General features: G+C 41.6%; 3 protein-coding genes and 2 long non-coding RNA genes across 6 annotated transcripts in view; 3 read left to right on the top strand and 2 right to left on the bottom strand.

Moving 5' to 3' along the window:
* Nucleotides 1-3,065, top strand: part of rhbdl3 (rhomboid, veinlet-like 3 (Drosophila)) — a 40,413-nt gene extending 37,348 nt beyond the window's left edge. The window contains exon 10 of the mRNA XM_019862054.1: nucleotides 1,429-3,065. Within this exon, the coding sequence (XP_019717613.1) occupies nucleotides 1,429-1,700 (272 nt within the window). The 3' untranslated portion in view covers nucleotides 1,701-3,065. The remainder of the gene's footprint in view (nucleotides 1-1,428) is intronic.
* Nucleotides 3,066-3,774: 709 nt separating this feature from the next.
* Nucleotides 3,775-11,608, top strand: znf207b (zinc finger protein 207, b). 2 transcript variants are annotated; one of them, XM_019862394.1, is made up of 11 exons: nucleotides 3,775-3,941; nucleotides 4,426-4,552; nucleotides 4,627-4,765; nucleotides 5,280-5,456; nucleotides 5,544-5,616; nucleotides 5,728-5,789; nucleotides 6,388-6,527; nucleotides 6,773-6,853; nucleotides 9,928-10,179; nucleotides 10,510-10,666; nucleotides 11,151-11,608. In XM_019862394.1, the coding sequence occupies exons 1-11, from the start codon at nucleotides 3,901-3,903 to the stop codon at nucleotides 11,300-11,302; spliced, it is 1,401 nt and encodes a 466-aa protein (XP_019717953.1). In that variant the 5' UTR covers nucleotides 3,775-3,900; the 3' UTR covers nucleotides 11,303-11,608. The 2 variants fall into 2 exon arrangements, with proteins under 2 accessions (XP_019717953.1, XP_019717954.1); XM_019862395.1 differs by lacking the exon at nucleotides 6,773-6,853 and having other exon boundaries at nucleotides 3,776-3,941; nucleotides 11,151-11,302.
* A 227-nt stretch (nucleotides 11,609-11,835) lies between these two features.
* On the bottom strand, nucleotides 11,836-14,364 carry LOC109511352 (uncharacterized). The gene is made up of 2 exons (XR_002167298.1): nucleotides 14,268-14,364; nucleotides 11,836-12,434 (listed from the first exon to the last, which is right to left on the bottom strand). It is a non-coding gene; the product is annotated as an uncharacterized LOC109511352 (long non-coding RNA).
* On the top strand, nucleotides 12,381-14,897 carry LOC109511353 (uncharacterized). Its single transcript, XR_002167299.1, has 2 exons — nucleotides 12,381-12,461; nucleotides 14,295-14,897. It is a non-coding gene; the product is annotated as an uncharacterized LOC109511353 (long non-coding RNA).
* Nucleotides 14,898-20,037: 5,140 nt separating this feature from the next.
* nuf2 (UF2 component of NDC80 kinetochore complex) overlaps nucleotides 20,038-21,572 on the bottom strand; it is a 6,286-nt gene continuing 4,751 nt past the window's right edge. The window contains exons 12-13 of the mRNA XM_019861964.1: nucleotides 20,381-20,516; nucleotides 20,038-20,302 (exon numbers count right to left, since the gene is read on the bottom strand). Coding sequence (XP_019717523.1) covers nucleotides 20,192-20,302; nucleotides 20,381-20,516 — 247 coding nt within the window. The 3' untranslated portion in view covers nucleotides 20,038-20,191. The remainder of the gene's footprint in view (nucleotides 20,303-20,380; nucleotides 20,517-21,572) is intronic.

Here is a 21,572-nt window from a genome sequence, read left to right as displayed (position 1 = left end):
GACTTTTTGTTGTAGGGGAAGCAAAAAAGTGGGAATGGCTTTCATGCATGAAATTTTTTTCACACTAGGGGGTATTTTCGCCCATGTAGGTTTCGTTGTAGAGGAGTTTCACTGCATAGAGAGCTAGTTTTATTATTCAAATACCAATTGGACATACGGGTGATTTGACTTCCGAGCATGGTCAAGAAAAAAAATTAAAGCACCAACAGGGGCGACGCATGACGAGCTGTCAGCAACTTCTCACCACATTATCCCACCGCGCCCTCTCTCTCTCTCTCTCTCTCTCTACAATTATTTTTCTTCAAGCGATGGCTGCTGTCGGTGCCTATTCCCGGGGCCAAATTTTGGGCCCAGCAACGTCCCTGGACACCACTGTACAGATTTTTTTCATTTGGTGTTGTGCTGTGAAAGTTCTCAAGTAAAATGTATGCCTTGGCTCAAAAGAGGTTGTGAAACACTGTTTTAATTGACAGTTCAACTGCTTATTGAACTGTCTAAGAAAACAAAAAAAAAACAAAAGTTAGACATAAAGTCTGACAAGCTTTTGACAATAGCTGGCGCACAAACGAGCCAGTCGCCAACCAGATGATTTGCTAGTTTGTCATGTGCGTGCGTCACCAGGGTGGAAGCGAGCGGACGTTTGACGCAGGACAGACGCCAACTGTTTGCTTCTGCTCAAGATCATCCCGTCAAACCCTTGAAATGGAGACCGAGGTGATTGAGGCGGGGTAACCACTGAAGGGCGCGTCATTCATTGCCCCTAAGCCTCCAGTGCAGGCTGATCGAAGCCCTCACCTCCATGATTACAAAGGGGCCTCATGACATCAAATGTTGGCATGGCCGGCATTCCTGGATAACAAGCTCTTTTCAAGTGCGTGAGGAGCACTGTCAGAGCTGCTGCCTGTCAGGCGTCATCATCTCTGTTTGCCGACCTCTGTTATATTGCCCAACAAAACCAATTATGCGAAATGGAAAGGGCACAAACAAAGTAAACTGCCACTCTGGGGAGCAAAGACCTCCACCGGGAACAAATTATCCTGAAAGTCGAAGTCATTCCATGACCAAGGTCAGAACTCAATTTGCTCTCATATTAAAAAAAAAGAAATGTTCTCCATTCAAATTGTATTGCATAAAAAAGCAGTAAACCGTTCCAGCAACTCTGCAAAACAAAACCTACAATTTTTTTGTTACATGATTTTGAAAAACGAAAAATAGCATTGTTGTTAAAAAACAAACAAACAATCAAACACAATAAAAAATAAGGAAAATTTCTGCAAAAATATTGAATGGCCAGTCCGTAACCTGCATTTGAGAAGGCCTGCGTGTGTGTATATATATATATATATATATATATATAGTAATGTGAATCCCAATCTTTATTGAAAACAAAACAAAACATGTTTTTCTGTGTTTTTTGCACACATGCAGTGAGTGTCGAATTTGGCCGGGCGGTGTGGCTCCGCTTCTATCCGCCGGCCTTTCCTCCTTGCCCCAACCCCAGCTTTGTAGCTCACCTGGGCGGGGTGATGGTGGGTCTCACGCTGGGGGTGGTGGTCCTGCAGAACTATGAACAGCGGCTCCAGGAGCAGTCCCTCTTTTGGATCTTCTTCTGCGTCTATACCTTGTTTGTGCTCTGTGCCATATTCTGGAACATTTTTGCCTACAGCTTACTTGATGTGCGGTTGCCCCCACCACCGTGACACCAGGACCCCCTTCGTCCTGTTCCTCAAGTGGACTCTGTTTTCACCCACTTGCTGCATTTCTAGAGGAAGCCTTGCAATCCCTTCCCATGTAAAATCATGTGACCAGACTTAATCCTCTTCATCCCGAATAGAGCAGTATAAAAAATGTGAAGCCTCAAGGACATGTCTGCCCTGACTAGTGTGGTTTTGTAACAGTTGTATAATGACCATGTTCAGCGCAACTACATCGACCTTCGTCAAGGCCAAACTACTGACGAATGTGAAAGAAGTCAGTCTTGCAATTTTTCAACTTTTGTGTACTCTGCTTCTCCACACTGGAACGCCGGGGCTTGGAAGCGAACCCATGACCGATCGTGATACTTTTTTTTAAATTATTTTTGACTCAACAGTTGGGATTTTTAATGCATTTTTTTTTTTTAACTCCATGTACATGTGGACATAGTCTTTTGCTACACTCAATCCGATGGTGCCTACTCATGCAGCTTGGTAAATGTTATGGAACTGTTTTGTCTATAATAATAATAATAATAATAATAATAATAATAATAATAATAATAATAATAATACAAAGTCTGAGAGTTTTTCATTGCACATAAGTGAGATGCATTAGGCTGCCATGAGCTGCAACGATATGGTTAATTTCAAGTTCCTAGAGAAATGAAACGAGGGTAGTAGTTCCATGTTATCTGAACCTCATGCATGTGTCTGACTTTTTCTGTAACCACTGCACCAAAATGTGTGTCCACAGCACAAGCACAAGTGCCATTCATAATGCTAAACTGTCGGATGTGATGCCAAACTGTTGTGTTTAGAGATTGTGAATGTCTGCAATGATGTTTTTTGTTGATAATGGTCAACTACTATATCTGTATTATTCCAAAAAAATGGACAGAAGTGCACACGGGCATGGCTTTGATTGTCTGAACTGGTGTCAGTTCACACTCAAGTTTGTCATTATCCAAAAACGGGAAAGAAATCGATGCTCTGTCTGCCTCTGTCAAAGCATAATACCGTTTTTTATTGATTTGAGCTGTCGATAGTACTGTACTTTTAACCTTATATTTCTTTGGTAACTACTTCGCACAAACCTTGATTATCGTGTGTTTAAACACAGATTAACATGTTTCCTTTTTTTCTCTAAGATATTGGTATATAGTGTACATCGTCTGATCTATCTCCATTGTACTGTATATAGTATCTTGTATGCATTCTATTTAAAAGTGAGTTAAAACCCGTCTAGGTATGTATTATAAGGGTGGTGACACAACACTGATGGGTACTAATATTTTAACATTGTGGATATTTTGTAGATTTGATATGTACATACTGGAGTACATTAAACAGTTTTATACCGAAGCCAAACACTTGTCAATTTGTCAATATCCATTCATCCATTAGCGAAAGTGCATGTGGTTATTAGGTCAAAATCCGAACCTCAGAACTTTGAGGCGCTTACCAATAGTCCACCGTGCTGCCAATCATTCATTTTTTTAATAGCTAAAAACGAGGGATTACTATAGTCAAATTGCCATTGAACTGGTATTATCGCACGTCGAATAAAATAACCAATAATGACAGTGCCCTGCACAACTAAATTAGAATTATGTGACACAAAAAAGAAAAGGTAAACAAGCATAGCGTGCAAATTAATACAATATGGAAACTGCAGGGAAAAAAATAAAATGAATGAAACTGAGCACAGCATAGTGCACATGGAATAAACAGTGTTAACCGTATCAGTGTTTAAAATTGTTGACATGCAGTATAAATAAAATGTAGGACTGTACTGTATTTCCAACACCTTTCGCGCGATATTTGTCGCCATCAAGCGGAGTCTTGACGAACTGCGTGTAATCTCGCGAGTGGGGTCTGTCCTGGTTTTTCGCTCCACCCGATTTAGCGTCGTTACAGACGGAAAAGTAACGTACGATATTGTCAGAATACACTAATAATAATCTTTTGTTATCTTTTGTGCCATTTAAAATAAAAACTAAAATTATAGTACAGTAGTCAATAATCGTAAATTAATGGCGTCTGTCCTTTAATGTGACGTCACAACATGGAACGAAACCGATCGCTTCTACTTCCTGCGTTAGGCGCCATTTTCGGCGTTGAGGTTGAATAACAGCATGCTGTCGTCAACCAGATAATAAGAATTTAAGAGATTACAATTTGCTTTTCAGTACTCGTTGCAAGCATGGGGAGAAAGAAGAAGAAGCAAATGAAGCCTTGGTGCTGGTATCCGTTTGAATGGAAAAGCGAACGGCGAGGAAAAAAGGCGCAACATTTCGGAACTAGCCTGACAAAAGACAGGCCTAAGCTAACTCGGACGGTTTATCGATGTGTAAGGTACCAAATGCGGATTTAAAGTCTTTGTGTCCTGCCCAGGTGCGATATTTAGTAATGTTAATGTCAGTCATAAGTAGTTATATTGGTATAATTCAGCCTGATTTTCCTTTATCCATAAGTCAAACAGATGTCAGTGAATAAGTGAGCCTAGCCTGGCCGACTGTAATCAACACTTCGTCGATTGCTAGCGCTTTGACGGCGGGTCAGTGTTACGCTTCGAGGCAATTCTTACAAGATATGCTGCCTTAAAAATCGTGATGTTGAAACAAACATAACTGTTAAAAACGATGACGTGAGTATCTTTCTCGTTGAACAATGTGCTTTCGTTTGCTTTTACGTAAGTCGAGAACATTCCTTAAGTTTCTCCTCTAAGGTATTGCAATCGAGATTTTGACGATGAAAAAATCCTCATTCAACACCAAAAGGCAAAGCATTTCAAATGTCACATTTGCCACAAGAAGTTGTACACTGGTCCAGGCCTGGCCATTCACTGCATGCAGGTGGGTTGACCGTCAATCGCTTCCGATTGTACTTGTCTTCTAGTACAGAGAAGCTCACTTGGCATACATTACAGGTACACAAAGAGACTATTGACAGTGTGCCAAATGCGATTCCCGGACGAACGGATATTGAGCTGGAAATCTATGGCATGGAGGGGATCCCTGACAAAGACATGCAAGAGAGGAGACGGACATTAGAACAGAAATCTCAAGGTTTGTGCTCCCTTGAGCAATAAAATGCTTGATAAATTAAAGCTTGAACTACACAGTTTTAGACAGCTGATTATCAAACTAATTGATACATATATATTGAAAATTGGTTCATCGTTTAGAGATCCAGTTTCATTTAAAATGCTCCAAATTCTCTGAATTTCGGTCTCTTCGCAGTTAAAATTGAAGGATTTTTTTTTTGTAGTACTCCAAGAAAGCTTTCATGAATCGTTGTTTTGAATCAAAATAATACACGCGCAACCATCTGATTTTAATTTGGAAAACAATTATAAACATATTTGGCCATTTCCTGACATGTTATGAACTAAACAAGTAAATTGTGTATTTTTTTCACATTTGAAATAACTTCATTTTAGAATAAAAGGATAAGATAAAATGGCTTTTTCCCCCTCTCATTTATTGATCAAGCAACAAAATAATCAAAAGATTAATCAATTATTGAAATAATCGTTAGATAGAGACCTACATTTTATACATTAATAATTCCTTCCTTCAGATGGCAAAAAGAAAAACCCAGATGACTCGGATGAAGATGACGACGACGATGAACCTGGTCCATCGGTACCGCAGGTGGCCGGAGTGCCACCTCAGTCAGGCTATGCTGCACCCATGGCTCAGCCAGGAATTCCACCTGTTGCTGGGGGACCCGGGATGCCTCCCGGTGGATATCAAGGTTGGAGAGATCAAATTGAGCAGCCTGTGGCTTGCAGCTATCATTCCAATCACCTGGGTAAATGCTCTTTCCCCATCACCGTTACAGGAATGCCTCCAATGATGCCAGGTGTTCCACCCATGATGCATGGAATGCCTCCCATGCACGGCATGCCTCCAGGGTACCATCTCAGTCTTGGATTTTGTTAGATCGTACCTTCTATCATCAGATGTTTTGCAGTGCTTGAAAGTCCCTGAGAAAAGCCAGTTACTCAACTCGATGTCTTTTGCAGGATGATGCCAATGGGTGGGATGATGCCTCCCATGATGCCAGGCATGCCTGGTATGCCACCAGGTTAGTTGACTTGTAGGGAAGCAAGTTTTAACATGCTGTATTTCCTCAAATCGGGGCCTTTGCTCTTCCCCGTACACAAAACTAGCTTTGCAGGTGCCGCATGGCTGATTAGCGTTGTGGCAAAAGAACAGCCACTCCTCTAAAAGTAATTGATTATTGCCCTCATGGTAGCAAATAAGTGACACTTTTGACAAATATCGTTACCACGAGAGGAGTAGTAGTATTTTAACAGCAGAAGGCATGCTAAGGCTAAACTCCTCTCAGTCGTGAAGAGATGCCCGGAGTAAATGACTGATGCTTCGCTTCAGTTTTCCTGAAACAACGTGTGTTACAGCTAAGCGTAACCAACTCTCAACAGCAAATCAACAAGTGCATTGGGAGAAAATACATTACACTGCCACACACAGTATGCTCAGTTTTGTCATGTATTCAGCTCAGTATAGGTTGGGCATGATTTCCATATCATTGTATTCTGTTTTTATTAATCTTTAACACAACATCTCACCTTCATCTGAATTGGGTGTGTACATGTTGAGAAAATAAATGGTGTGTTCTACTTTTTTGATTTATAAGCATGTTCCTTTCCTGGGTCTCGCAGGGATGCCTCCACACATGGCTCCGAGGCCAGGGATGCCCCACATGACTCCCGCCCCCGCAGCAGGAGTCATACCCAGTCGACCAACGGTACCAGCGGCCCAGCCTGCTGTCACCAAGCCTCTTTTCCCCAGTGCAGCACAGGTTGGAACCCGACAATACATCCGCTTGCCTCTCACCGCCCGCACAATATATTTTCATCACCACTTCCATGAAAGTGTTTTATATGATTACCATGTGGAGGTTTTTTGAGTCAGGACCAGTTGACGTTTTCCAGCTTTCACTTATCCACATCTGGTCAACTCGTTTGCCCCCATCCCCTGCTTTTTTCAATGTTCAAATCTCTTGTGACGTGCCAATGGTGTCATCTCCTTTTCACCATGCTGCAGATGGGCACAGCAGCTGTTTCCTCTCCACCTGCAGACCATCAGTCTGCCTCCTCTCAGCCGCCCTTTCCTAACACCCCACAAGTACGCTCACAGATAGACTGTGGCTGCCATCTAGATGCATGTTGCTTCTCACACATACACACGCACACTCTAACTCTGCCTGAAGTGTCGTAAGCGATCGCTGATGGTGTTTGTACTTCTTCCGCAAAGGTAGTCCAGCGGCTACATTTGGTCACAGAATTAGCCAAGACAACCACCTGGCTGTTATCTTTGTTTCGATGCATGAGCTTTTTTTTAAACTAACAATTAGGGCTGGGCAATTAATCGAAATTTAATTGTGATTTCGATTTTGGCTTCTCACAATCGTAAAAAAAATTATAATAGAAGAAAAACGATTAAAGTGATCGTCAAGTCCAACATTTTCTTTCCAGTAATGTTCTGTGTGGCACTACTAGTGTAAACACGGCATTCTGATTAATATTGTGGAATATGAATTCATGGGAAGTCAGCTCCAAGCTTTTCTTAACCATAATCTGGTCTATGCAGCTCCACTAGCCCGAACACGACGTTCTGATTCATTTTGCAGAGTACGAATTAAGCAGCAAAATCCTTGCGTTTTTTTGTCCATCTCATGGGACGGCCATTTTGCCAATTGCTGTCGATTGAAAATGACATCATCGTTGCTCAGGGCTCAGGTACTGACCAATCATGGCTCAGCTTCAGAAAACATGTGAGCCACAACCAATGGATTTTGCCGCTTAACTCATATTCCATAACCGCAATATTAATCAGAATGCAGCTTCTAGACTGTGGAGGCACATAAGGACAACCTACTGTCAAAAAAATATTTGGGTTGACTTCCAACAGTATCTACCCGTTTTTATCCATCTCGGGGGCAGCCATTTTGGTTCTTGCTGCCGATGGAAAATGACATCACAGTTGTTCAGAACTCAAGGAACACCCAATCAAGGCACATTTTGCGAACAGTATGTGACCAAATTTAGAAAACAGGTGAGCCGTGATTGGTCGTTACCTGAGCTCTGAATAACTGTGATGTCATTTTCAGTCGAGTGCCAGTGGCAAAATGGCTGCCCCCCTAAGGTGGACAAAAATGATTGGAATTTGATGCTGAATTCATATTCCGCCAATGCAGTATTCGTTAGAATGCCATGTTTAGACTGGTGGTGCTTCATTGAACATATTCTTGTCAAGTAAATTTTGGGGTTGACTTCACCTTTAAAGTGCTGAACCGCACATTGTGTGTTTTTAAGTTCCTACATTGTGAAAGCACCCTGAATGCACCATGATTTTTGTGCTGTAAGTGTGTGACAAACGTGTGTGTTCTGGCTGAGCCAACATTAAGGGTTTTAATGACCCCCTGCTTGGAGTTTACTATAAAACTAAACGCACAACAAAAACAATTATACACATTGTATTTTTCAAGACAAGATACATTGTGAAACATTGCCACTGCTAGCAGTCAGTGTGAAATTTCATTGACAAACTAATTAAAAGTTTGCAAAGGTTTCTGTGATATTCCTTCAAATAATTAATATTCACATACAACCACTGGTCGTGACACATACAGACAGGAAATATAGCAATACTCAACAGCATAATTCTTCCAAATCTGTAAAAATGACTTATGTTAATAAAATTCAATCGCAACTTTCTTCTTTTACTCTTTTTGTCTTAATGTAAGCGTGTGTCTTCATGCATGATGGCACCACACTGCCCCTAAAAGGCCGAGGCACGCACAGCAGGTACAGCCGGTATTTATCTTTTGCTATTATTTAATACTTTGATATTTTGCTTTGTTTTGTGGCTGTTGTTTCATTTAGAGTTGAATTTTATTAGTTGAATAAATATATATATTTTTTAACTCGATGAAGAATCTTGATCATTGTAATTTCGATATCAGACAAAATCTGGATTTCCCCCTCCCACACATAATCGCCCAGCCCTACTAACAATGATACACAGCGACAAAGTGTCAGTCTGCATCATTTTGCCCTCTGTAGACATGCATGAGTTGTCTGGGTTCGAATACGCAATGTGTATAGTGCAGTCAGTCATTGTATTAAAATTAAAACCCAAAATTCAGTACAAGGTAGGGTTATGCATTATAATTACGGTGGACCCCTGTTTCTTGTGGGGGAAACATTCCAGACCCACCCACAATATGTTAACATCTTTTGATAGTCGTGCAAAACCTCCCATGTTCAGGATTTTCAGATTGGCGAATTCACTTTGGATGATGAGAAAGGAGAAGGATGTTCTTATTCAGACCAGCGGCAAGGTAATCAGGTTCTGAGGTGCCGCACACGTGATCTGCATTAGATCAGATTTCAGTTTTTGCACTCCTGCCATCTTCTTTTTAGCTTTTCCCTACCACATGCTTGAAACACAGTCTAAAGTTGTTAAAAGATACAAACTCAGTCTTTCCTCACTTTATCGCCGACAATAAATTCGAGACGATTGTGTAACTTAATTTTGAGGAAATTTACTTTCAGTTCTCCAAATAAGAGACAAAGCCTCCTAGCTTCCAAGGTGTCTGCCACTCCCTGTTGTCATTTTCTCTTAAACTGACACCGTTTGAAAGAGAATTTCAACCATGTTCTAGTTCACCACCGAAATGTTCAACCAAACCATAAAAGTCTGCTAGTTTAATGCTGCCTTAATGTGAAGTGAAATTGACAGACCAACATAAATTAGCAGATGTTAGCCTTTGTAAATGTCAAAAGAACGGCTACGTCAACAGCCACGGTGCAGCAACACAAACCAACAGCATAAAACAATCTTCACGAGCGTAGCTGTGGACCTTCTATTATGCCTTTCTTGCACCTTTTCACACTGCAGCTACATCCTTTAGCAGCGGTCTACAATGCTTCCCGGTATGTTGCAACACAACAGGACGACACTACACTGAATTTGAGCAGCGAGCGCTAAATTTGAATTTGCCAGGTATGCCGCAGTAACCCATGAGAAACAATCACTGCGATAAGCAGAAGCACAGGCACGAACCGCGAGGCAGCGGGCCTTCACTTGATTGCATTTCCATTCCGAAAGTCGGGATGGATTAGTTAAAGTGCAGTTCAGTGTGTAGCGGGTCGCTGTCGTATGTTCCACTGTTCATCTATCTCTTGTCCACGCAGGCCCAGCAAAGCGCTTCAGGAGCCGCCGCAGCAAATCCCCACAGCGCCACCGCGGCCTCCTCCGACCCACCCAAAGCAACATTCCCTGCATATACCCAACCCTCTGTCTCTTCCTCCGCTTCCACTTCCTCCTCTAACCCCTCTAGCAGCACTGTGGCCAAAGCCCCGGCCACAGTGCCCACTAAACCTGCCACCCTCTCCGCCACGAGTGCAACTAGTAAGTTGATCCACCCTGATGAGGATATCTCGCTGGTAAGTTGCTTGAACTCTCTTTTTTGCCCTTTCCACAGTAAGTAATGACTGATGCATATAATGACATTTTCAATCAGTGGAGGGAAGGAAGGCTTGCGAAGTATTGTTCATTTTAATGCATGCTAATCACAGCGTTAATTCACACACTCTTATCTAGACAAAATTCTAAATTCGTAGATTGTTTCTCTTGTGGCCATGTTGGAAGAGCAACCCAAGCTTGCATAGCCTCAGTTGTGTGCATTTATGGACATTCGTCATTGTGCTGTAAAGGGCCACAGCAGTATTGCTTGAAATCTAAATCGCTGCTCTGTTTCTTGTCACTGACCACAGGAGGAACTGAGGGCCCAGTTGCCCCGTTACCAGCGTCTCTTAGCCAGGACGGCTCAGGCCCATGCGGCTGCTCCCCCAGTGGCAGCTGTCGGCGGCATGATGGCCCCGCAGCAAGGCCTGCCACCGCAGCAGCCTGGCATGAGGCATCCCATGCATGGTTAGGAGACAACTGCTTTTAACACACACTGGAGTTTCAAAGGTCCAACGCAATCTGTTGCGGGGCCCACGTCTGGATTTAGAATCCAGTTTTTCAATCCATGTCAATTACGGGCGTCAGCCGTTTACAATGGTCATGACGTTATGAACTAACTGCACGAACTGGTTTGTGGAGTGATTGCATGTATTTGGCCACGTGGCACAAGAAGCAACGCTCAGTGTTTTTTTCTCTCCCCCCTTCCACCACTACTACTTGCTGCTGCCCACCAAGCATTGACATAAGAAGTCCTATAAAATTTGTCATTGATAGAATTTTTTTTTCCTTTTTTCCATTTGTCTAAAATGATGTGGTTATTTTGGAGTGAATAATTAAATTAAAAAGTACCTTAAAAAAGATGAAAACCAAATTCTTTAAATATGTTTCATTCTCAATAAAATATTTATTCTCCCCCCCCTTCCCCAATACCCAAATGTGTCCTCTGTAGGTCAGTACGGTGCCCCCCCACAGGGCATGCCAAGCTACATGCCTGGAGGGATGCCTCCATTCGGGCAGGGTCCTCCTCTGGTGCCCTCTTACCAGGGAGGCCCTCCCATGGGCATGAGGCCTCCTGTCATGTCTCCCGCTGGGCGCTACTGAAGCGGCAAAGCATCCCCCACATTAGGTTTGAGGTTCATACCTTTCTCTCATCCTTGTACATTTTCAGACCTAAGAGCAGTAAAGCCCGCAGTGGCGAAGACTTAATTGTTGTTGGCAACACATGGACATTTCATGTAACTACACAAGTTCCAGACTGCTTCAATTTCTTTATTTGATCACTTGTGAAGATAAAAACTCTTTCCCCTCGTAGGTTTCACTCAGGTTCTTAGGGGTGAAGTGTGTTAAAGTCATTCATATTTCTGTTGAAGCTGCTGGACTTACATGAACGTACCAACCCCTTACAAAGGCAAGTTTATCCTGTAAACCATTCATTGATTTGTTTTTTTTTTTTTTGTTTTTTTTTTTTTTTCTTTCTTCATTTATTTTGTAGATCACTGGCGGCCCTCACAGCATGCTTAGGTGCTGTTGGACTTGCGTCCCCAACCTTGGTTGGTGAGGGTCTTCCGGTGATGATTCCAACTTTGTAGTGTTACCGCTCTGGCTCATGAGTCTAGGTTTCTTCTTATTTCAGGTTTGTTTTAATATTTCCTGCTTAAAAAAAGGGGTCCCTGTGTGCATCCTTTGTAATGTTTTATCAAGCTGTTGTAATAAAATCCACCTTAAAACTGCAGTGCTGGTTTGTTGTGACGTGCGTGAAGGTGAGTCACAAAGGTTTGTACCAAGTTTTGTACGTTTGATACGCAACACAAAGTTGGCCATCACTCCCATTTTGGTGTCATCCGTCAGAATGACATCGTATTCCAAAAGCCTGAATATTGTCCTAAACCAAAGGCTCTTGGCCTTGAATGAAGATGGTCAACTTGTGGTCCCTAGCGATGCATGATAAAACATCTGGAGAGAGATAGCGATAGAAATGACTTGAAGGTGTTCGGTTTGTACACACACTTTGCGCTTTATGCCGAATGCCAGTCACACCCAGTAATACAGGAACTGCAGCAAATACCAGCTAGTACATCCTTGGTTGGAGGGTGCGACCGTATTTACCTGGCCTAGCCAAGAGAGCACAACAAATGGCCGTTTCCAGAAAAGATTTGCACCTAGCCTTATTTACTGCAGTGTGCGTATTTCAGGGTACTAAAATGCTTCCTTGTTCGTTTGTCCTGTTAGCCACCTGTTTTCTGTGCAGGCGTCTGATCAGGTTGGTTAAGTTCTTCAGGACTTTGTCAGTAAATAATATGGATTAAAAAGCTCCCTCCAATCACTTAACTGCTTTGTATCTTGTTTGTCTGTAGCACCTCCCACTCCACTTTTCAGCCTTGTACCCACTCAGCTGGCGCTACAGGCCTTTTAAACCCAGTAAGTACCCGCTGTTCCTTGTACTGTGGGTCTGCACTGTCCAACAACTGTATTTCATTTCATAATGCTGTATGATTCAGACTTGAATAGGCCGCACAGATGAACTGCTAATTCACATTAACTGTACAGTCACGCAATGGACTTGCATGGTAAGTAAACAAAAAAAAAAGAACGGCATTATACTAAACCATTTAGAAGTTTAAAGGATGTATTAAGAGTGCAATGCCAATTTGAAAAGTATTACACAAGATGCAATTAAAAACATGAACGCCGCTGGAGGGCGTTTCTGTGTGATGTCAGTTTGAAAGTTGAACGTGACTATATGACCTTGATGGTTTCATAAATGTCAAGCGTTTTACATGTTGAGGCATACTACAATATAATTAGAAATATGTATCGAAACCGTTGTTTTGTGACGTTCACAAATAAACTGAAAGTGATTACATTCTGCCGTGTGCTTCGTAATTCTGGCCGTTGATTCAATACATTGCCATCCAGTGGAACACGGGTGGTAGTACAACCAATTGTTTATGAATTCTGCTTACCGCATGAATACTGTACTTTTCGCCCAAACATTAGGAGTTAGTCACCCAGATTTGACCGAGAACCTGGTTTAACATTTCGGGTAATTATATAGCAATTGATAACTGTGTTCTATACAGGAGACAGTGGAATGTAAGAAGAGGTCATTTGACTGCAGAATATATTTAACCAACTGTTGATTCCATGGACTTTGAGTGCCTTTGTGTTAAAATCAATCTCCAAGAGAACATACGGCACATGGGAAGTATTTATACACCCCCGAATGCTCCTGCACAAACAACTGAATGTATCCTGTCTACAATTGCTGTAATTCCGTCAGTCTCGTTATTAAAGTTAAACCATCCCAACTGTTGGTTTCAAATTAATTCACAATCACATTTTAAACTGGGGTTTAAAATTCTTGTGCAACAGATTTAAATTTCAACTTTCTTGTAGAGTGCAAATTAAACAGGTTTAAATGTAATTATTTCAAACTAGGTTAAAAGTTTGGTGCATCAGAATTTAAACCATGATTTAATCAACCCTAATCCTATAACCCAAACCCCAAACCTAATCTGATAAACCAACCCTAACCCGAATTTTAAACCAGCCCCTAAACATTAACACCAACCCTAACCGGACCCTGAAACTCTAACCCAACATTAACAGGGTTCCCACGGGTCCTTAAAGTTCATAAAAATCCATTTTAAAAAAATTAATAAAATTATGTTCTTAATTGCCCTTAATTGTCAGGCAAAGCTTCGAAAATCAATAAAAATCCTTTAAAATTAACCTGTGGTGTGTATTTCATTTGTGTATGTCATTTTCCCCACCCTTCCAATAAATAGTTTTGTCAGAAAATGTGCCTGGCACCCTTCCCCTCAAGCCCTGCTGTCGGGCTACATACCTTCCTGGTTGCTGCTCTGCTTTTCCTGCCGCCGTCTGTGACAGGGTTCCCACTCTTAGACTTGTTTTTTATTTATGGACCTTTTAAGGGCTAATTTAGCCATTTTTTTAAGGACTTTTTCTCCATTCAGCAGGAGATTTGCGGTGAATTTAATGAACGGAAAGCCACATTTCACTGAGCTGGTGTTCAAATCATTGTTGCCAATGTCCTGTTAGCCACCTGTTTTCTGTGCAGGCGTCTGATCAGGTTGGTTAAGTTCTTCAGGACTTTGTCAGTAAATAATATGGATTAAAAAGCTCCCTCCAATCACTTAACTGCTTTGTATCTTGTTTGTCTGTAGCACCTCCCACTCCACTTTTCAGCCTTGTACCCACTCACCTGACGTTTCAGGCCTTTTAAACCCAGTAAGTACCCGCTGTTCCTCGTAGTGTGGGTCTGCACTGTCCAACAACTGTATTTCATTTCATAATGCTGTATGATTCAGACTTGAATAGGCCGCACAGATGAACTGCTAATTCACATTAACTGTACAGTCACGCAATGGACTTGCATGGTAAGTAAACAAAAAAAAAAGAACGGCATTATACTAAACCATTTAGAAGTTTAAAGGATGTATTAAGAGTGCAATGCCAATTTGAAAAGTATTACACAAGATGCAATTAAAAACATGAACGCCGCTGGAGGGCGTTTCTGTGTGATGTCAGTTTGAAAGTTGAACGTGACTATATGACCTTGATGGTTTCATAAATGTCAAGCGTTTTACATGTTGAGGCATACTACAATATAATTAGAAATATGTATCGAAACCGTTGTTTTGTGACGTTCACAAATAAACTGAAAGTGATTACATTCTGCCGTGTGCTTCGTAATTCTGGCCGTTGATTCAATACATTGCCATCCAGTGGAACACGGGTGGTAGTACAACCAATTGTTTATGAATTCTGCTTACCGCATGAATACTGTACTTTTCGCCCAAACATTAGGAGTTAGTCACCCAGATTTGACCGAGAACCTGGTTTAACATTTCGGGTAATTATATAGCAATTGATAACTGTGTTCTATACAGGAGACAGTGGAATGTAAGAAGAGGTCATTTGACTGCAGAATATATTTAACCAACTGTTGATTCCATGGACTTTGAGTGCCTTTGTGTTAAAATCAATCTCCAAGAGAACATACGGCACATGGGAAGTATTTATACACCCCCGAATGCTCCTGCACAAACAACTGAATGTATCCTGTCTACAATTGCTGTAATTCCGTCAGTCTCGTTATTAAAGTTAAACCATCCCAACTGTTGGTTTCAAATTAATTCACAATCACATTTTAAACTGGGGTTTAAAATTCTTGTGCAACAGATTTAAATTTCAACTTTCTTGTAGAGTGCAAATTAAACAGGTTTAAATGTAATTATTTCAAACTAGGTTAAAAGTTTGGTGCATCAGAATTTAAACCATGATTTAATCAACCCTAATCCTATAACCCAAACCCCAAACCTAATCTGATAAACCAACCCTAACCCGAATTTTAAACCAGCCCCTAAACATTAACACCAACCCTAACCGGACCCTGAAACTCTAACCCAACATTAACAGGGTTCCCACGGGTCCTTAAAGTTCATAAAAATCCATTTTAAAAAAATTAATAAAATTATGTTCTTAATTGCCCTTAATTGTCAGGCAAAGCTTCGAAAATCAATAAAAATCCTTTAAAATTAACCTGTGGTGTGTATTTCATTTGTGTATGTCATTTTCCCCACCCTTCCAATAAATAGTTTTGTCAGAAAATGTGCCTGGCACCCTTCCCCTCAAGCCCTGCTGTCGGGCTACATACCTTCCTGGTTGCTGCTCTGCTTTTCCTGCCGCCGTCTGTGACAGGGTTCCCACTCTTAGACTTGTTTTTTATTTATGGACCTTTTAAGGGCTAATTTAGCCATTTTTTTAAGGACTTTTTCTCCATTCAGCAGGAGATTTGCGGTGAATTTAATGAACGGAAAGCCACATTTCACTGAGCTGGTGTTCAAATCATTGTTGCCAACGGAAGGGCACATCTTTATTTTTCAGGGCAATCAGCTAACCCTTTAGTCGACATACTGTATGTCAAATTGGATCGAAATGACCCGAAGTGATCACGTGATCGTCATCGGAACTGATCGGAGACGGGAAAAGCAGAGCGGGAACCAGGAAGCACAATTAACATTTTTTTGGATGGATTTTTATGAACTTGAAGGACCCATGGGAAGACTGTTCACGACCTGCCTCGGAGTTGAATGGTAAGTGCGTCCCCGTTGCGCTGCAGAGGTGCAGGGTTCGAATCAACCTCTGGCCTTCCTATGCGTACGCAAAAAGGTGCATGGCTGTGCATTTTCTGATCTTCTCTGCACAACCATTTGTGCTCACACTCACATATATGGACAATGTGAATTGTTACCTGACTGGTAGTCGAATGGTTAGTGCGTTGGAGTTCCACTGCGGAGGGGCAGGGTTCGATTCCAGCTCCAGCCTTCCTATGAATTCTCAAGAACATGCAAGGCTGTCCATTTTCTGATCCTGTTCGCATTCAAAATTCACACCAACGGACGATATGGAGGATTCATTCCGTGCCTGGTAGTCGTTGGTCCCGCGCTGCGGAGGTGCAGGGTTTGATTCCGGCCTTCCTGTGCGATCTCAAAAATGTGACCGGCCAGCCGTTTTCGATCCTCTTCTCCACACAACTATTCGCATTCACCCTCACACCAAGGAACAATTCACAAAACGCCTTACTCTAGATGGTCGTTTTTTTTTTTGGCCCAAAACACCTTACAATTCATGGTCGATTTTTTTTCGGCCCAAAACGCCTTGCTATATTCACTAACTACACATGGTCATTTTTTTAGTCGTTTTTTTCGGCCCAAAACACCTTACGATACGTGGTCGTTTTTTTTTTCGGCTAAAAACGCCTTACTATACATGGTCGCTTTTTTCGGCTAAAAACGCCTTACTATACATGGTTGTTTTTTTCGGCCCAAAACGCCTTACTACACATGGTCATTTTTTTAGTTGTTTTTTTCGGCCCAAAACACCTTACGATACGTGGTCGTTTTTTTTTCGGCTAAAAACGCCTTCCTATACATGGTCGTTTTTTATTTGGCCCAAAACGCCTTACTATACATGGTCGGTTTTTTCGGCCCAAAACGCCTTCCTATACGTGGTCGTTTTTTTTCGGCCCAAAACGCCTAACTATACATGGTCGGTTTTTTTCGGCTAAAAACGCCTTCCTATACGTGGTCGTTTTTTTCGGCTAAAACGCCTTATTATACATGGTCGTTTTTTTCGGCGAAAAATGCCTTACTATACGTGGTCGGTTTTTATTTGGCCCAAAACGCACTGTACATGGTCGGTTTTTTCGGCTAAAAACGCCTTACTTTACATGGTCGTTTTTTTTCGGCCAAAACGCCTTTCTATACGTGGTCGTTTTTTTCGGCACAAAACGCCTTACTATACGTGGTCATTTTTTTCGGCCCAAAACGTCTTACTATACATGTTTTTTTTTTTTGTCCCAAAACGCCTTCCTGTACATGGTCATTTTTTTCCAGCTAAAAACGCCTTACTATACGTGGTCGTTTTTGTAGTCACTCCCAAAACACCTTACTCAGCACGATCGTTTTTTTCAACCCAAAACGCCTTACGTTCCCACGGGTCCTTAAAGTTCATAAAAATCCATTTTAAAAAAATTAATAAAATTATGTTCTTAATTGCCCTTAATTGTCAGGCAAAGCTTCGAAAATCAATAAAAATCCTTTAAAATTAACCTGTGGTGTGTATTTCATTTGTGTATGTCATTTTCCCCACCCTTCCAATAAATAGTTTTGTCAGAAAATGTGCCTGGCACCCTTCCCCTCAAGCCCTGCTGTCGGGCTACATACCTTCCTGGTTGCTGCTCTGCTTTTCCTGCCGCCGTCTGTGACAGGGTTCCCACTCTTAGACTTGTTTTTTATTTATGGACCTTTTAAGGGCTAATTTAGCCATTTTTTTAAGGACTTTTTCTCCATTCAGCAGGAGATTTGCGGTGAATTTAATGAACGGAAAGCCACATTTCACTGAGCTGGTGTTCAAATCATTGTTGCCAACGGAAGGGCACATCTTTATTTTTCAGGGCAATCAGCTAACCCTTTAGTCGACATACTGTATGTCAAATTGGATCGAAATGACCCGAAGTGATCACGTGATCGTCATCGGAACTGATCGGAGACGGGAAAAGCAGAGCGGGAACCAGGAAGCACAATTAACATTTTTTTGGATGGATTTTTATGAACTTGAAGGACCCATGGGAAGACTGTTCACGACCTGCCTCGGAGTTGAATGGTAAGTGCGTCCCCGTTGCGCTGCAGAGGTGCAGGGTTCGAATCAACCTCTGGCCTTCCTATGCGTACGCAAAAAGGTGCATGGCTGTGCATTTTCTGATCTTCTCTGCACAACCATTTGTGCTCACACTCACATATATGGACAATGTGAATTGTTACCTGACTGGTAGTCGAATGGTTAGTGCGTTGGAGTTCCACTGCGGAGGGGCAGGGTTCGATTCCAGCTCCAGCCTTCCTATGAATTCTCAAGAACATGCAAGGCTGTCCATTTTCTGATCCTGTTCGCATTCAAAATTCACACCAACGGACGATATGGAGGATTCATTCCGTGCCTGGTAGTTTATTCGGCCCATACACAAATGAAATGAACACCACCACAGGTTAATTATTAAGGATTTTTATTGATTTTTGGAAACTTTTCCTGAAAATTAAAGACAATTAAGAACATAATTTTACAACTTTAATGGATTTTTATGAACTCGGAGGTGCAGGGTTTGATTCCGGCCTTCCTGTGCGATCTCAAAAATGTGACCGGCCAGCCGTTTTCGATCCTCTTCTCCACACAACTATTCGCATTCACCCTCACACCAAGGAACAATTCACAAAACGCCTTACTCTAGATGGTCGTTTTTTTTTTTTGGCCCAAAACACCTTACCCGCAACAAATAATGCCTTCAGTGATCTGATTAGTTGAAGCTTTCATACACGTCCAATCGCAGGGCTGTTTACAAACGGAAAACGGAGAGACTGTTCGGGAGAGCTCGTGAAAACTCGACGATAAGGTACCTGACCGCCCCTAAAATTTTCTCAACGGATTTAGACGATTCACAAAAATGATCAATTTAAGAAATAAAACGGCGGATTTCCGCGGATCCGCGGAAAATTGCCATGTATGTATACATGGTCGTTTTATTCGGCCCATACACAAATGAAATGAACACCACCACAGGTTAATTATTAAGGATTTTTATTGATTTTTGGAAACTTTTCCTGAAAATTAAAGACAATTAAGAACATAATTTTACAACTTTAATGGATTTTTATGAACTTTAAGAACCCGTGGGAACCCTGTCTGATCAGTTCCAATGATGATCACGTGATCATATGTCAAATCAAGGGTTAGCTGATTGCCCCTAAAAATAAAGATGTGCCCCTCCTTTGGCAGTAATGATTTGAACACCAGCTCAGTGATATGTGGCTTTCTGTTCATTAAATCCACCGTGAATCCCCTGCTTAATGGAGAAAAAGTCCTTCAAAAATCACTAAATTAGCCCCCAAAAGTCTTTAAAAGGTCCAAAAATAAAAAGCCAGCGGAAGAATGGGAACCCTGTATTTCAAACTACGTTTAAAGTTTGGTGCATCAGAATTTAAACCATGATTTAATCAACCCTAATCCTATAACCCTCACCCCAAACCTAATCTGATAAACCAAACCTCACCCGAATCTTAAACCAGCCCCTAAACCCAACACAAACACCAACCCTAAATGGACCCTGTAACTCTAACCCCAACACAAAACTAACCCAACATTACCCCCTTCCCCAAACCCTAGTTCAACTTAACGTGTGCTTTTGTTACCTTGTGGGAAATTAACATTTATGTCTATATGCTATAAACCCTCGAAAAAAATTTGCCTGACAGACGTCATGAATGCAATTTGCGTTTATTTTCTTTATGTACGCATCGTGTCCAAAGTCACTCCAACACCAAACAGCTTTTAAGTGCACTTGCGTGTAAAAACTTGAACACAACCTCCATGAATCTCTTGAATGAGAAAAAAAAAAAAAAAAAAAAAAAACAATTATTGGAAAGTTGCCAACATTTTGATGGCATCTTCTTTTACATTTAAAATATTCGTTTCAATTCTCCGATCCAGCTCATCCATGGCAGTTGAAAGCGTGTCATACATAACCTGGAAAAGGAAAAGAATGACTGAACCCAACCACACGCAGACATGCTGAAAATGTCGAGACTTTGTTTGCGGTCATACCTGAGCTTTCTTGGTCTCTTGGCTGCAGACATCTGTCAGGCTCTGGATCTCTACTCGCAGCTGCTGATTCTCTCGAGACACCTCTTGGATTTTGTCCGCCTTTTCCTCACGTTTCTGATGTATTTGGTTACACTGTCTGGATTCAAGTTCAACCAAAACACAATGCAAATTAATTTGGTCCATAACAGCGAGGAGAGATGAGGTAATGTAAGAAAATGGGCATATTCATTTGTTTTCTGTAGACTGAAAACTTTTGGGTTTGACATAAAAAATGGACAAGAGACAAAGGAGCAAGTCTTTCTTTACCTCTGTATCAGATACACAACTTCGAAGAGAAGCAATAATTTGACGAAACACCCATATTTTAGCTGATCAAAAGAATCTGGGAAGATGTACGAGTTAAGCTACAAGTTAATAGTTGTATGGAATAAGACTTGATGTTGAGTCGCAAATCAAAGTTTGTGACCGACAGACATTAAACTTTTGTATTCCTTTTGTGATGCTTTTCCAGGCTTTGACCTTTGGGTTGGCTTGGCGCCGTTACTCCCTTCAGTTGCAAGACCCTGACTTGTTTTTTCCACAACAGACCGTTGATACTTTTGTTTTGGGCGCCGTCATTACTGAAAAGTCACGCTTTAGAAAGATTGGACCTCGACAATTGAAGCAAAGTACTCGTACTGCCTTTTTTTTAGGGAGTGCTTTGAATACGTCGTTGCCTCATTTTACAAGCAATGGCTACAAACAACTACAGTGAAACTCCTCTAGAACGAAACCTGCATGGGCGAAAATACCCCCTTATGTGAAAAAATCTTCATGCATTAACACAATTCCCATTCTCCTGCCCCCCATACGACGAAAAACCCCCTGTTGCGTTATACGAAATCATTTTGTCTGCTCCAGCCTCGCGAAGACATTCACTACAACGAAGTCTTATCCAACAGCGACCTCTACTGCTTCGTTCGAAAAAAGGCAACAGCAACCACCACACTGGTTTACATAGTGAACGATGTTTATTTCGGTCACAGCTGCGAGTTTCCTGGGCTCAACATACTCATAGCTGCTCTGCTATTGGCTTACCGAGCATCATCCTGGCCTCCGATTGGCCAAGAGGCCACATAGACCTCACTGTCTATGTGGGTAGATACTGAAGCTAGATCCGTAGCATCCGATTAGCTGCTCAGAGTAAATTGCT

The sequence above is a fragment of the Hippocampus comes genome, unplaced genomic scaffold (genome assembly GCF_001891065.2).
Source record: "Hippocampus comes isolate QL1 unplaced genomic scaffold, H_comes_QL1_v1.1 scaffold7, whole genome shotgun sequence".
NCBI lineage: Eukaryota > Metazoa > Chordata > Actinopteri > Syngnathiformes > Syngnathidae > Hippocampus > Hippocampus comes.
Note: the sequence above shows the minus strand (reverse complement) of the source record. Positions and strands in the feature narration are given on the sequence as shown.